At 42.0% G+C, this 13253-nt stretch overlaps 1 protein-coding gene across 3 annotated transcripts in view; it reads right to left on the bottom strand.

The window, feature by feature from the left end:
• The window catches only part of arsb (arylsulfatase B), a 55052-nt gene extending 49524 nt beyond the window's left edge, over positions 1-5528 (bottom strand). For all 3 annotated transcript variants that reach the window (XR_014800801.1, XM_084935817.1, XM_084935818.1), the window contains exons 1-4: positions 5018-5528; positions 2361-2547; positions 849-1039; positions 276-483 (exon numbers count right to left, since the gene is read on the bottom strand). Coding sequence is in view for 2 of the 3 variants with exons in the window: in XM_084935817.1 (XP_084791943.1) it covers positions 276-483; positions 849-1039; positions 2361-2547; positions 5018-5284 (853 nt within the window). In the remaining variant the exon portion in view is untranslated. The remainder of the gene's footprint in view (positions 1-275; positions 484-848; positions 1040-2360; positions 2548-5017) is intronic.
• Positions 5529-13253: the final 7725 nt, after the last annotated feature.

The raw sequence follows: 13253 nt of genomic DNA, 5'->3' as shown, positions 1-13253 counted from the left end.
TACAGCTGTCAGCCAAGATAACTTAAAATAAATAAATCTGGGACATTTGAGATCTCTTTCAGCTCGTGGGGACTGATTTCAACATCATGGAGTCAATTTTGGGATTACATGAAGAGATAGAAGGCACTGAGACACAGCTCTAATTAGTGCTCAGCTATATAATGCATTTATTTCTAAAAAAAAAAAACAACAACTGTAAAACAAATAGTGGTTTATCTAGCATCTCAGTTTAAAAAACCAAAAAAAACAACAACAACTAATAATTAAACTCATACCAGTTGAGAACACAAGGACCGTATTGTTCCAGAGTCCCTCTTTCTGTAAAGCCAGGGTGATATTGCCCACCGCCTCATCCATAGCTGACACCATGCCGGCGTACAGCCTGCGATTGGTGTCTGTGATAAAACTGTAGGGAGTCACGTAGCGCTCTGGCACCTGCAGGGGTGCATGGACCGCCTGCAGCGCCACATACATGAAGAGTGGCTGAAAGATAGAGGGAAACGGGGACAGAACATTCACACTGTTGTCATTACAGACGTTAAATGCCCCCCCCCAAAAAAAACCCACAGTTGTGATATTACTCCAAATGAGAGGCTGAGCTAAACAAGCTTAAAGAAACAATAAAGATAATTCTTGGATGAGATTAAAATAAATAAAGAAAAAAAAAAATCAGCATTTAAAAATCAAGCGTAACATTAGTGCCAGCGTACATCATCTGATGTCTGAGCTGATAACCTTCTACACATGTTAAATCTAGGATTATGATTAAGATAACTAAGGTTAACTCTACGATTTGGTTAGGCTAGCAGTTTCACAGTTAATGTATGTGATGAGATGTTGTGTGTCACCTTTTGAGAGTTGTGTCTCTCAATGATGCTGATGGCCCTCTGGCTCAGCAGCTCAGTGGAATAGACCCCTTTGTATCCTGTGGCGACGTCTTCCCCATCTCTAAGGTCCAACGCACAGCGGCTCAGGTTCAGCGAGGGACTTTGATAACAGCGGAAGTGAGTGAAGTAATCCTCACCACCTGTCAGGTAACCTGCGGCACACAGCGGATAATCAATACATTAAAAACAGCTTTAAAAACAATGAAAGCACAGTCATGTATGGTAATTTATCCTGTTATTCTTTATATGTTCATTATATCACTTTATATAGTGAGATGGCAAAAAACAAATGAATATTAAATATTTATTACATATTTATTCTTCTTCTCTGTAAGCTACATATTCACTGTCCATTACAGACACTATTAGCAAAATTTACACGTAATGTCGCTGTTTGTTTTGAGGTCAGCTACGACACAGAATTTTTATCATTCGTAAAGATCTGAATGTGACAGAAATGATTCCCAAAAGCCACATAGATACTGAGAATTCTGGTACTGGCAGTTTATATAGTACGTGTCATTCAGACGTGTGTGTATATTGGGTAGTTTGAGAACAGACGGATGTGATCTATGAGCCTACGATCAAGATGCCAGATAAATAATGACACTAGTTTTGTTAGGCTTTAAATATAGATGGGAAAAGTACTGTATGTGCTCAAAAATTAAAAAAGAAAATCATTAAATCATTAAATACATAATATTATTTAAAAATAATGCAAAATGTCTATAATACTGTTCAACCTCTGGACCAGGAGTATAGGGAAGCATTTTTAATAGTCGCAGTTTTTTAATTTATGTCACTCTTTAAAAAACAAAAAGACTTAAATTCTCAATTTGACTTTTACTGGGATAAACAAAGGCTACAATAAAAATGCTGTAGTTGTGGTCAGCTACTGAGGAGCTCATTTCACATGTGAAGAAATTGCAGACTTTGGCATGACACACAGCGAGCAATGCAGCAAGCGGTTAGGAAAAAGTTTCCTCAGCAGAGGTATACGTGTTGATTTGTCAACAAAATTATGCAAAAAACAAAAAACAAGATGGCTAAACCTTCGTAAGAACAGTCCTCCCTTAAGGCGCTATGCTCTAGTCCAAACGGTGCTTTTGTCCTCCGCATGTTTAGAACTGGATTTATTCACTTAACAGTGTCCTCTTCAGTGAAGTCAAACATCTTCATCTAAGCCCTCTTCAGTTTTTAGCATGTGGCCTTAGCATCTAAGGTGTCAGCATTAATGATTGGATTGAACAAAAACATTGCAATAACTGTTGGGTAACTTCACTTTTAATACACGATCTAATATTTTTAGTTCAAATACAAAAGATTCAAATGTATCATGAAGGTGACGTGTAACTAAGGCAATCGTCACTTATTATGTGCATGATTTTACACAAAGATAAACACATGAGCTGTTACTGAGTAGCATTCATGCAAAATGTGCTCCGTGAATTGTTTCTTCCACATTATACAAACCAAGGTACGTGTCAAAGCCACGGCGTGTGGGCAGGCAGTCCTTCATGTACATCCCCAGGTGCCACTTGCCGACCATGTGTGTGGCATACCCCGCCTCCTTCATGAGCTGAGGCAGCAGTTTCTCATCCAGAGGAACGCAGTAAGGCTGGCAGGGCCAGATGATCTGGTGCTGCATACCGGTATGGATCTGAAGTTTAAAGACAAACACAAACGGTTAAGAAGAAATCTGCAATTTAGTAAAAAGGGAACAAAATCGTTAAAAAACAGAAAAGAGGAAAACAACAGCCTTTGTGGTGGCGATGACTCAAACAGAAGTTTCAAAATAAATGTCCTGACTTTGTCTTGTTGTTCTCCTTTCCATCAACATCTATAATAATACGTACTTCCCTAGAAAGACTCCATTAAAATAAAGTTTACAAATCCAAAGTAGAGCCTGTAGGAAGACTGTTCTCATCGTGCAGGGAAGGGTCCTCTGTGATTGGCTTAACCAAATTTCACATTTGATTTACATGAAGAAAAAAAATCTAACTATTGTTTAGAAGTGTTGGTTATAATAACGGGGATTGTTCCTTACAGGAAAGACAATTTAACATGCATAAACACCAAATAATGCCACGAAACATGTGACGTTAACATCGGACATAAAAGTGTTAGCTCGCTAGCTAGCTGGAATCACAATGGCCTCCATCAGTGACTCTTCATGCTACTGAATGCAAATTCTTTGGTGATCTTTCCACTTTTGCTGTGGGTGGATGTGCAGCTTACGCCTTTATGAAGGCCAGCAGGGAATGACTCCTGCGGTTAAAAAAAACACACACATCTGGTTGCATTAAAGTTTACAGTGGGGGAAATAATTAACTCATCCCCTGCTGAATTTGTAAGTTTTCTCACTTACAAAGAAATCACAAGTTTCTAATTATTATGGTAGTTTCAATTTAAAGGAGAGAAACAGTATCAACCAAAAATCCAGAAAAAAAACAACAACAACAAAAAAACCACATTACTTAAATCTGTAAATTGAGTTGCATTTCACTGAGTGACCTACAACCTAGCCAGAATTCTGGCTCCCACATCCTGATCTCGATTCTGTCCACAGAATTGATCATCTGTTCATTAAATATCCTGTTATCGATCCGTGAAGATGACACAACAATGACGTAAACTGCAGTATGTGTTAAAGACATAAAGACCTGGATCACCTCTAATTTCCTGCTGCAGATAAAACTCTAAAAATCTTAGAGACATGTTATCTAACCAGATACTTACTCTGGACGGCATTACTTTGGCCTCCAGTAACACTGTGAGGAATCCTGGAGTGATTTTGATCAGGATTTGTCCTCCAATGTCCATATTGAACAAATATGTAGGACTACTTTCTTTACTTTGCGCAATACTCTCTAAAATTAAAACATCCATCTAAGAGTGATGCTGAAGACACTAGTCGTGAATTTGTTACTTCTTGGGTGAACTATTATAATTTGTTATAATCAGGCTCTCATAAAAACTCAATGAAGAGCTTTCAGTTAATCCAAAAATGCTGAAGCAAGAGTCCTGACAGGGACTAGAAAGAAAGAGCAGATTTCTCCCACATTGGCTTCTTTTTACTGGTAAATTAAGTAAATTAATTAAGTAAATTTTACTGGTAAACTGTTAAATTCAGAATTCAATTCTAAATCCTTCTGCTCACATACAGGTCTTGAATAATCAGGCCACGTCTTATCTTAAACACTTTATAGTACCATATCACCCAAATAGAGCTCTTTGCTCTCAGACTGCTGGTTTGTGGTTTCTCTGATAATTAAAAGTAGAATGGGAGCTCTTTCCCTCAGCCCCTCCTTCTGTGGAACCAGCTCCCACTTAGGATTCAGGAGACAGACGGCCTCTCTACTTTAAGATTAGGCTTAAAAGCTTCCTTTAGAGGAGTTGACTTTAACCCCCCCTTATAGCTGTGCTGCAATAGGTCTTAGGCTGCTGGGGGCTTCCCATGATGAGTGTTCTCCCTTGAGATGCTTTGTTATCAACCATTTGCTATGCCTTTAATGCAGCCACCATCAGTTGTGGTCTCTCTGTCTTCAGTTTAGCAGGAGAGATTCTGTAATCCTCCACTTTAGTAATTTTTTTGTGTGTTTTTTTCAGACCTTTGGGTGTTGCCAACTTGGCCACTTTATTCTGTCTTTTTAGAAAAGCAGATTGCTGATTTGACCACTCCTGAAGCTTTTGCTCCTCTCGTCACTAATATGGCATTACGTTGCATAAATATGCTTAATTGTGGACAAAATATAAAAAATGCCTCACTGTCCAAATACTTATTACCTGACTCTATATAGATGTCCGTCTTTTATTTATTTTTAAGCCTACCAAGTAACTAATGTGAATAATGTAATGTAATATTTTCCAACTCGTCGAATGAAGTGACAATAATGATTCTAAAATATTGGAATAGATTTATTATTTTGTTCCCCTGTATGCGTTTGTACCCATTTCACTGATTTTGGAGCATATTCACTTAACACCTCTTAAAATGATTGATCGTTTACACCGGTAATTTGTGTCAGAGAAATTAAGAATTAAGTTCAGATCAGGACTGTTTGGCTTATTGGTCATTAAGAAATATCGACTGTATTTAAACTATCTTTATATCCAGTCTGTGTTCTCACCTGATACCTCCCGGTCATGAGCTGGTTCCTGGAGGGGGTGCACAGAGGCTGCACATAGTAGTTCTCCAGGCGGACTCCTCTGGACGACAGCTTGTCCAGGTTTGGCGTCCTGATCTCGGAGCCGTGGTAGCCGATATCGTACCAGCCGAAGTCATCGGCCAGGATAAACACGACGTGAGGCTGCCGAGCCGCTAAAGTTTGAGCTAAATTTACTATGAAAGTCGAGGCAATGATCCAGTAAACCGCCTTGCCATTACCTTCAGTCATCTTCTTATTTATCACCTCAATGGGACAGTTTTTTTCCGTCAAAGTCAAACAGGAAGTCGGTACAGCCGCGTTTAGCTAACCAAGAAAGAGTAAAGTAGCACCAGCTGTTCATGAGTTATTGTAACTAATGAGGTGTCAGTGTAATGATTACACACATCAATAATGAACGACGCACTGCAGCTAACTTTCACTTCCCTGTTCCACAGATTAAAAACACTGCCGAGACTGCAGCAGCCAATCAGATGATCGAAAACATTGCGAAGCACGTGATGTATGGAAGCCCGACGCTATAAGCGACGCTATAAAAGCGCTATTAAATTAAATTAAATTAAATTAAATTAAATACACCAATTTAATACTTCAGTGTAGAAAACTGAGCATAATGGAAATCTTTTGATAAATTTGTCAAAATAAAATTACATTAGAAAATACAAAGTAAAGTATTAATAAGTATTTGTACATTACTGGCAGTAATAAATGGTGGTTAGCACTGTTGCCTCACAGCAAGAAGGTCCTGAATTCAATACCACCACCAGGGTCTTTCTGTGTGGAGTTTGCATGGGTTCTCACCCACAGTCCAAAGACATACAGGCTGTATCCCAATTCAGGGTCTGCAGCCTTAAAGGCCCCAGACACCAAGAACCAACGCACCGACCCCTGAGGGCATCAGCCACTGGCAGGGAGTGTGGTGAGGGGAGATAGGCCTCCCCTGCACACTGGTGACACCCCTGCACCCCAAGGCCCTACTTTTGTGGGTAGGTGTGGTGGAGCGGGAAGAGCGTGGCAGTCGGGGATGGGGAGGAAAATAGACCGCTGACCCTAGTAGGCACCCCCAACACCCACCAAGGCAAGGGGGCCCAGGCCCATCCAGACTGGGGCCTACGGCAGCAGCACCGCCAAGCCCCACAGGACCCAGGGCAGCGCACCCGACCCCACCGCAGAGGAAACTGTACCCACTCCAACATTCAATCATCTCCCAGACTACACAAGACAATAGACACCCAGGTTGATTTTATTCTCCACCTCTCATATGTCTCTCCCCCACCTGCAGAGTGGACTCCTGCAAGGAAACCAATGGATTAACCTGGTTTTAAAACTCTGGTTATAGTTTCTTAACAAGAATGATTGGAATCATCTTAAGATGATGCGCTTATGATCTTGATTTTTTACCCAATAAGTTAGATGTGAGATAGAAAAACTGGGCAGGACAAGGCTTAACGGCATACTGTATGTTTTATGATAAGGGAACTCTTAGGGACTTCCAGTCAGTTAAGCAAGACTGATTTTTTTTCAGGTTTCTCCAAATCCCGCATCATTTACATAACTTTATACCCAAGAGAACAAATCTTTTCTTTCTTCCTGTTCTGAATATATTTGTTAAGGCATACCATGTGGATCCTGGTCTCAAAGTGATTTCTAGACTGTACAAGGGTTTACAGGAGGTTAGGAATTTGAATACAATTTACATCAAACAAAAATGGGAAAGAATCTCTAGCTCATATATATTTAGATGTTTTGGCTGGAAGAGTCTTTGCCAATTTTTTATTAAACCTGCACAAAGTAAACATTATTCCAACTCCTCCAGCAGCTGGAGAAACTGTGGGGCCCAAGGAGTAAAGCACCTCCACTTGTTTTGGTCCTGTCCATTGATAAACACTTTTTGGGTTTCGATTCATTCTGAGTTACAGACTATTCTTAGTATGCAGCTTCCCTTTAACTGGGATGAACTCTTGTTTGGATGTTTATACTCAGTATTGTGGATAAAGTGATCAAGCTATTATATGGCATTTTGAGTGTGGCTGCCCGAAAGACTATCACTAAGAAATGGCTAAGTGTAAAAATTCTGTCACTAAATGACTGGTATGAGGTTGTCTATGGTTGTTTAAAATGGAAAAAATTACATTCTCTAACAGATTTCAATATGACACATTTGTTGAGATTTGGGACAAATGGAAACATTACCTTTTTGCTCTCACAGTGACCTTTGTATTGTAAGCAATACAAGGTCAGGAATAATACACCGTTGGTAAGCACACACAGAAAGTGGCAACTAAAAAATCTTTATTTATATAGCTCCAAATCACAAAAACAGTCACCTCAAGGCGCTTTATATTGTACAGTAGATCGTACAATAATAGATACAGAGAAAAACCCAACAGCCATATGACCCCCTATGAGCAAGCACTTTGGCGACAGTGGGAAGGAAAAACTCCCTTTTAACAGGAAGAAACCTCCGGCAGAACCAGGCTCAGGGAGGGGCGGCCATCTGCTGCGACCGGTTGGGGTGAGAGAAGGAAGACAGGATAAAGACATGCTGTGGAAGAGAGACAGAGATTCATAACAAGTATGATTCAATGCAGAGAGGTCTATTAACACAGAGTGAGTGAAAACTGTGACTGAAAAGGAAAATCATGGGAGTCCCCCAGCCAGTGGCGGTCCTAGCCTGTTTGGCGCCCTGGGCGAACACTCCCTCTGGCGCAACACTGCAGTTGTCTTTTACTCGCAAGGATGGTCATAGAGCGCTCTTCCTCGCAGGAGGCACTCACGGACTCGCGCTGTATCACCGTCTGCATTCTTTATTTATACAAGCTTGTGTCTGTGTGTGTGTGTGTACAAAGATAACAGAGTTATTCTAAGAACTCAGAGCTGAGGTTCCCCTTTTCTAAGTCTGCATGTTCTTACAGAAAGAGGAAGCTGTTAGTTGTTTATCACACAAGAGTTCATGTCAAAAGTCACGTAGACATTTGCTTAGTGATCAACAAAAGAACACATTTCATGAAGCTGATCACACTATGTACAATTTTCTCCTAACATTCCCTCCTGAAGATCAGAAAATGAAATGTACATGTTATCAGTAAGTAACTACTTGTCTTTCACATTTTCAGTTACTACATCATTAGTTGCACTTCATCTTCATCTATCAAATAGGAAAAGAACTCTTCATAATCTTCATCGGTTTGTGGTACATCTGCATATGCTGTGAGTGATAAACTTATCATCTGTGAAATTACAGCTCTTAAACAAGGAATAACACAAGTAAAGAAAAGAAAAATAAAACCAGGGAAACTCAAACGCCGATCAACAGTCTCTTTAGAATCTGAAGCCATTTTTGAAGAATGTACATTATCTGGCATGTAAGTGCAGCATGTGGTGTTGAATAAGACGCACAATCCTCCTTTCTCAGCCAGGATCATGTCCAGTGCTACACGATGTTGCATTACAGCAATTCTGAGAGCGTCTATTTCTTGGTTTTGTCCCTCGTTGACCTTTCAGGATGCATTGAGGAACAAGCCGAATCTATAGTCCAGTGTCTCAATTCCGAGAGCATGTTTTCCAACTCCTGCCCATGGGAAGAGTGAGTTGAGTACCTTTTGTCCAGTTGTCCAGAGTTTGAATTCTTCAGGTACAGTCGGTTCCCCAGATTGAGTCATGTGGTCTGACTGTTGAAGTTGAGCGTTTCTTCTTGGATGAGGATGGTGATGTTGATGTGCACTTTACACAAGTCATTCTGAAGATGTGGTCAGAGATCAGAATTGGTGCACATGTTCCAGGGTGTTTCCCATATATGGTTGGTTGTACTGATGTGCTCGGCATGTGCGAGCAGACGTAACAGTCTTTCTCTGTGGTTCTGTTAAACACGTATCTGTATCAGGCATTTTTCATCCAAGGATGGATGTGGTCTTGTGTCATGTCCGGTAGATGTGATTTGTCATGTCTCTTATCTCGGCTCGTGTATGGGTTTCTGCCGTCTTCCAGGTCGGATAGTCTGATGAATAGAGCCGTTGCCAGTAGTAAGACGCCAGTCATCACCTGAGAACACTTCATGCTTGAAGTTGGCCACACCCAAATGTATCAGTGAGCCTAAAGTTGGTCAGTGGCTGGAGAGAATGAGAGTGTGAGCTGAGCTCAATCAGCACTCCTCCCTCACCACTGGACTCACTGACACCTGGTGAAACACCCCTTTACACTTGTGAATCTCTGGTGGTCTGGGCTTCAAGCTCTACTTTCTTGCAGTGGCTCTCATGAATCCAAGATGGTCTCTCTGCTATTTTACAGGCTGTGGGTGTGGTCAATAACACTTGGTATGGGCCCTCCCAGCGGGGCACGCTTCAATTTTTCCTCTGGAGTACCCGTATTAGGACCCAATCGCCTGGTTTCAACCTGCAAGAGACTGGTGAATGTATCCTCAGTGTCAAGCCATCAAGTCAGTCAAACATTTGTCAGTCCAGTCAGTCCTCCATGTATATTGCTGATAGCAGAACCTCTCGTGTCGCATTAAGTTAATTTAGACTGGATCACTGAATCCTTTAGACAGGGACTTGCTATCTAATTGCGTCCCAAATAAGTGGCTTTCTCCACAGCCAGTTTTAATGTGGAGAAGCTCACTTGCAATCGTTCCTGACAAAATGTTGTGTAGCGCTTTCAGTTCCATTCATGCAGGCCTGCTCAAACGAGAGAGATTTTCAAACAAAACTCTCAGTGCGCTGTGAAAGTAAAAAATAAGAAAGCCTAGTTAAGTCATGTCTAAGCATGCTCTTCATCTTAGAAGGGTAAATCATACCAAAACTAATTGGCAGGTTCAACTTGGTACCAAAAGAAATGCATCAACCAATTAAATCCCCCAAACCTAACCCCCATCTCCTTTTAAGGTAGTGTCCGTTTGCCTGAAACACATCACCAATTACAAGGTAACGGGACAAATACAGAAAATGTGGACTTATGTACTGCTTCAGGGCACTTCTGTCTTTGGCTGCTACCATGCTTCCACTCCCTTTGCCTTACTCCAGGTTACAGGCTGCCTCAGTGGAGCTGGAGACTTCTTCTTCAACATCATCAACACTGCACACGGAAGAAGTTATCCAGTGTGTTCTGTCCAGCACAAGAGTGATATAACAATAATTACAGTGATGCATATTTGCAGATGATTTTTTCCTGCATTTCTCTAACTCAAACAATCTTAATGAATATATGCATACATTTGATGGCAAAGATCTATCCCTTCAGTGAAGTTGGCAGAACCCAGACCAGATGAGTGGACCAAACCCCCATCTTCAACTGGTGCTGTAATGAGCTCCAAAGCTTTGTGCAAGCTGTATCGTTTGGCAGATCTGGGTTTTTGTGCAATCATCAGGTGATGTTTCAGTGAATTTCTTCTCTCATCTTTTGTTTTTCCTCCTTTCTCTTCTTCGTCTTCCTTTCTTTGAGTGTCTGTTTGCTTTGAGGTTTTTCACTTTTTCCTTCAGAGCATTTGTTTCCTGACTTTGTTCCTGCTGCTTTTAGTAGATGCAAGCTCCTCTGTAGAAAGAAACACAATAGATATTATATTCCAACAAACAGTGAATCACTCTGAAACAAGTTATTAGGACCATAAGTGACATCACTGTAAGGTATAATGATCAGTCAAGGCAGCATACCTGCAGCTGGTTGCTGATGAGTTTGAGCCCCTCTGAGCAAGCATTTGGTGACAGTGGGAAGGAAAAAGGGGAGGAAGACGGGCAAAGGGCGATCGTGGCTTAAGAGTTGGGAGTTTGCCTTGTAATCGGAAGGTTGCCGGTTCGAGCCCTGGCTTGGACAGTCTCGGTCGTTGTGTCCTTGGGCAAGACACTTCACCCGTTGCCTACTGGTGGTGGTCAGAGGGCCCGGTGGCGCCAGTGTCTGGCAGCCTCGCCTCTGTCAGTGCGCCCCAGGGTGGCTGTGGCTACAATGTAGCTTGCCATCACCAGTGTGTGAATGGGTGGATGACTGGTTGTGTAAAGCGCTTTGGGGTCCTTAGGGACTAGAAAAGCGCTATACAAATACAGGCCATTTACCATTTACCAAACCATATTAATGATGATAGGAAGGCCCCAACCCCGCCTTCCTAATGTGGGAGCCAACCAATAGGACCACTCCCTCCATAACTGGGACCAGTAAGAGTACGATCATCACCACCTAACAAAGTACCAGTGGTATGAAACACACACTTGTTGTATTCCACTTGTATGCACAATCATAGTGGGTCACAGGCTGAACAGATATCCACAGGTAGTACGTGGCAGTCAGGTGAAAAGGTCGCTGGTGGCAGGAAACTAAGTCAGTGCGTCAGAGGGGGGAAAGCCGAGATTCAGTTTGTTAGGATGGGGGACAGTGCGTTTGGAGGATGGGTGCAACACTGAGTGTCCAGGAGCAAAATTCAGTGTTTGGATTGTTTTCTGGGTCTCCCATCCTCCTCTTCATCATTCTCTTCCACTCTTGGCTCCATCATCATCACTGTCGTTGTCGTCAGTGTCACTGTGATTGGCGTCACTATCAGGGTCACTGTCGCTCTCAGCCTCCTCATCATCCCAGTACCACCTCATTTCTTCAGCTATGGGATCTTCTGCTTGCTGTGCCGGGTTTATTTCCATTTCTCCTGCTGGGATCTCTGCTCTGTTATTGACCCAGGGTCCTTCTACTTGAGGTGGATTTATTTCTGTGCCTGCTGCTGGAACAGCAGCCTCTTTCTCCTCTTCCTCATCAGCCTCTTCCTCATCCTTCTGAGGACTGTCCTCCTCAACATCATGTTGTTGCTGTTGATTAATAACTTGGCCCAGAACACGGAGAATTTCTTAAGTCAAGAGGCCGCGCAGCAGACCGATTTGAAGCCAGTGGACCATCGGGTGAATTGCTTCAAAATCTTCACTGTACTTGTACTCCGGATATTGTTCCATCTCATTTACTAAAAGATGTTATGACACTGTGGGTATGAGTTTGCTGTCTATTGTCCATAGCAGTCTTCAGTCTGGGTGTGTCCCTGCTGACTTTAAACATGCTGTGGTGGAACCTATTCTTCAGCTCCAGACCTTTCTAGATAAAAATGGCATTAGTGAAGTATTTCAGTCTGGTTTTAAAGCCCACCACAGTACTGAAACTGCTTTTTTAAAAGGTTTTAACGACCTTTTCACTTTTGCTGACTTGGGAGATTCTGCCATTTTAATACTATTAGACCTCAGTGCTGCCTTTGATACCGTAGATCATAGGATTCTTATCTCTCGGCTTGACTGTGACTGTGTCAAAGGTGACCGTGAGGATGGAGTTGTCCAGTGTGAGGGGCCGGTCGCTGGCTGTCAGGTGGCCCACGGCGACAGGCTGCAGGCTGGTAAACTGGGCAGGGGCGTGGCTGGTGATGGGCGTGACTGTGATGTTGGCCAGTCCCACTGAGCTGTTGGGGGAGGAGGCTGATGGAGCACTGGGGTCGGTCAGAACCACCACCTGAAACGGCAACAATGAAATCAATTGCAACTCGATGATGAAAGCAGCTCATCTGCTGCCAAAGCACAACACTGTTGTTATAATCTAAGTTTGTAAGGAACAGCAGCTGGCTGAGGCCGTGAGTCAAGCTCAGCCAGCGATCCTGGCAGACCAGCTGACTGAACTGAACTGAATTTTATTGCATTCACATAGCACCAAATGACAACGGTCACTTCAAGGTGATTTATATTGTAAAGACTTTACAATAATGCAGAGAAAACCCCAACAATTAGACACCACCCAGTGATCAAGCACTCGGTGACAGCGGGAAGGAAAAACTCCCTTTTAACAGGAAGGAACGTGTTGTTACTGATGCTGCCGCTCTCCCGGCCTCTTGGCTTTCCATACTGCACATGTTAGGAAAGTTCCAGAACAGAGGCCAAATATAAATTACTGCAGCTGGAAAAACAGTCTTATATTGACTCAAGTGGCCCAGACAGAAATAATGTAGTAAACACATCTGAAAAATGGAAAATAAATAAATAAAATTAGAAACTATGTCTTATTTCACATTTTTAAATCAAACTATTTAAGCATCATGCCACTTTGTATAGTTATATTATTAAAATTGTTAAAGGTCTAATGTGTTTGAGCACATCTGTAATCACAAAGCCTTAGCTGTCAATTGTGGCTTCAAGCGTTGCACTGCATTTGTGTAATTTCATAACACTGTCTTAACAGTAGGAAAACAATTTGATAT

The sequence above is a fragment of the Perissodus microlepis genome, chromosome 7 (assembly GCF_051167445.1).
Source record: "Perissodus microlepis isolate ML-2025 ecotype Zambia chromosome 7, ASM5116744v1, whole genome shotgun sequence".
In the NCBI taxonomy this organism is placed as follows: domain Eukaryota; kingdom Metazoa; phylum Chordata; class Actinopteri; order Cichliformes; family Cichlidae; genus Perissodus; species Perissodus microlepis.
The sequence above is the reverse complement of the archived record's forward strand: the minus strand, read 5'-3'. Positions and strand labels throughout refer to the sequence as shown.